General features: G+C 39.3%; 1 protein-coding gene across 4 annotated transcripts in view; it reads left to right on the forward strand.

The window, feature by feature from the left end:
• The window catches only part of LOC107758124 (transcription activator BRG1), a 33,839-nt gene that overhangs the window by 2,185 nt on the left and 28,971 nt on the right, over window positions 1-2,683 (forward strand). For all 4 annotated transcript variants that reach the window (XM_016575789.1, XM_016575791.1, XM_016575792.1 and 1 more), the window contains exons 2-3: window positions 1,851-2,135; window positions 2,253-2,385. In XM_016575789.1, coding sequence (XP_016431275.1) covers window positions 1,914-2,135; window positions 2,253-2,385 — 355 coding nt within the window. In that variant the 5' untranslated portion in view covers window positions 1,851-1,913. The remainder of the gene's footprint in view (window positions 1-1,850; window positions 2,136-2,252; window positions 2,386-2,683) is intronic.

Genomic DNA, 2,683 nt, shown 5'->3' on the forward strand with positions numbered 1-2,683 from the left:
GATTCCCGTGTTTACAGCTCCGTAAAATAACCTACTGGAAGCTCTGTAGTTTTGCTGTATAGGCCTATAGATAAAAATATTAAAATTACAAACACACAATAACATTTTAAGTTACTTCCATTTCTGAAAAAAAGAATGTAGGCCTAGTAATTGATGTTATATATAACTACACACGCCTGATTTTTGTTTTAATTATCCATCGTACATAAAAAAAAAACAAAAAAAAACATTTGCAATCAAGACTGAAAAAAGCCAGAAGTGAATGTAACCCAGATTTGGCCCAGACTCTGTTGCTATCTGTGAAGCCTACTAATGTAAATTTGTTAACCCACCGTAACAAATTTTAACAGATTAATCGCATGTTTTCGTTTGCTGCATGCTTTTAAAAACACAATAAATTTTTTTTTTGTTTTTTTTGAGGAAAATAAAAAAAAAGATACATCTCGTATAAGTTGCATTTTCAGAAATAATAACGGCAGGCCTAATAATGTTATAATGTACCAACATTATGAACACTATAGGATATTTTAGTTCCCCTCACTTTACAACAAATCCTTTAAATTTAACCGTATCAGAACAGAATAAGAATTAAAAAATATATAATTCTAATGGATAAATATAATTGCAGTATATAATAATATAAGCTTAGCAATAAACAAGTCAAAACAAATTAATTTATAAAGAAGGTAAGGTAAAGTTGGGCTTACCTCTCTCAGGCACAAATCCAAATGTGTCCATACTGCGATGTAGCTGAAGCTAAACTATTAGCCTTATTAGGTAAAATAGGCTTTGTAGTTCACGCGCGTTCCAGTATCGACGGAAAAATATCATAATGAGCAAAAATATGCCACAGTGGAGCGGGTCTCACGCCGAACGGCTGCGCTGTTTCCAATGAATGCAGTAGCTTAGTGTGCGCGTGAGGCGCCGGCGCGATCAATCAGCTGAAACATAAAATGGACTACTCAGTCATTTTTGGCCATACAGTAAAGGCATAATTCGAAACTGCAAAGTGTTAGCAGTTTGAAAATTCAAGAATAATAGCAAAGTTAATAAGAATTCTTTCTAAATGCAGCACCGTTCTTATTTCGCTCTGCATAACCCGAACGAAAAAAAAAAATGTTTTGCTAAGAACGAACCGAAATGAAAACATTTCGCTTTTAATCTGTATATTTAACAGCCTGGGAGACCTTCCCAGGGCAGTACCTTGCCTCACCGACTAAAATCAGGGCGCCCACTACGGAGACGGAATCAGAGGTGAGGGGGCACAGTGACCGAGGTGGCCGGGCCGGGCCCCCTCAGGCCCCCCCGTGGCGCCGACGCTGCCTTTGGGGTCTTCACTGGAATATTTTAATGTAGTCATTGACATGCATTAAGGCACAGATTAATTAACCCACTTTTATGCCTCATTTCAAGGGCTGTGCTTTTATAGTTATGGTTATAGTTTTATATTTAACTGGATTCAATGATTTATGAAAAGCAGTACAGATTTCTGTTTTTACATATGTACAGAAACTGAGCTTTTAAAGCATTCGGGTGAGATCAGACATATTAGTGTTGTATTTTTAGTGTGGTAGTTGTTATATACATGAGTATGAGCCAGAGAAGGAAGATTTTTCGTTCTTTGTATTCTCATCATTATTATTAGCTAAAATTGTTAAATAAATATAAATGAGTATTTAAATAAATATTAAATAAAATAAAATATTTAACCAAAAATTGGTGTATTTTATAAATATGTTTTTAAATCTTTTTTTTTTTTTTTAATTCATGTTTCCTGTGTATGTCAGCAGCATAATATATCTTGTTCATCAAGGCTGCCGGATTAAAATTCGTTTTATTTTCTATTACAGGCTTTCTGAAAACATACAGAACGCAGTTTTTCTGCCTCTCACTTATTCCGGCTCTGCTGAGAGATGTCCACCCCTGACCCACCTATGGGCGGGACCCCTCGGCCGGGCCCTTCCCCAGGCCCTGGGCCGTCTCCAGGGGCCATGTTAGGGCCTAGTCCTGGACCCTCACCTGGCTCTGCTCATGGCATGATGGGCCCCAGCCCTGGGCCCCCCTCCTCAGGACACCCACTACCTCCACAGGGCCCCTCAGGTTACCCCCAGGACAACATGCACCAGATGCACAAGGTACTGGCAGGTTTTATAAACATGTGTCTGATTTATTTGTGGTTCTGTGGCATGTGTTTAGTTTCTGCTGTTTGGATGGTTTCTTTGAGTCATTCTTTATTTTGTATTGTTTTGAAGCCCATGGAAGGCATGCATGAGAAAGGCATTCCTGAAGATCAACGCTACGCTCAAATGAAGGGTATGGGCATGAGACAGGGTGGCCACAGTGGCATGGGACCTCCACCCAGTCCTATGGACCAACACTCTCAAGGTATCTGTCTGTCTGTTGTTCTAGCAGTGTTTTTTTTTTTTTTTTATTTGAAGCCCAAGGCATGCATGAGAAAGGCATTCCTGAAGATCAACGCTACGCTCAAATGAAGGGTATGGGCATGAGACAGGGTGGCCACAGTGGCATGGGACCTCCACCCAGTCCTATGGACCAACACTCTCAAGGTATGTATCTGTCTGTTGTTCTAGCAGTGTTTTTTTTTTTTTTTTAATCTAACTGCCAATTAGGCCCTTTCTCAAATTGAGCCGATCTCAGATGCCTGTCTGTGTGACGTCATAAA

This window comes from Sinocyclocheilus rhinocerous, unplaced genomic scaffold (genome assembly GCF_001515625.1).
Source record: "Sinocyclocheilus rhinocerous isolate Xijiao unplaced genomic scaffold, SAMN03320098_v1.1 scaffold234, whole genome shotgun sequence".
NCBI classification, from domain to species: domain Eukaryota; kingdom Metazoa; phylum Chordata; class Actinopteri; order Cypriniformes; family Cyprinidae; genus Sinocyclocheilus; species Sinocyclocheilus rhinocerous.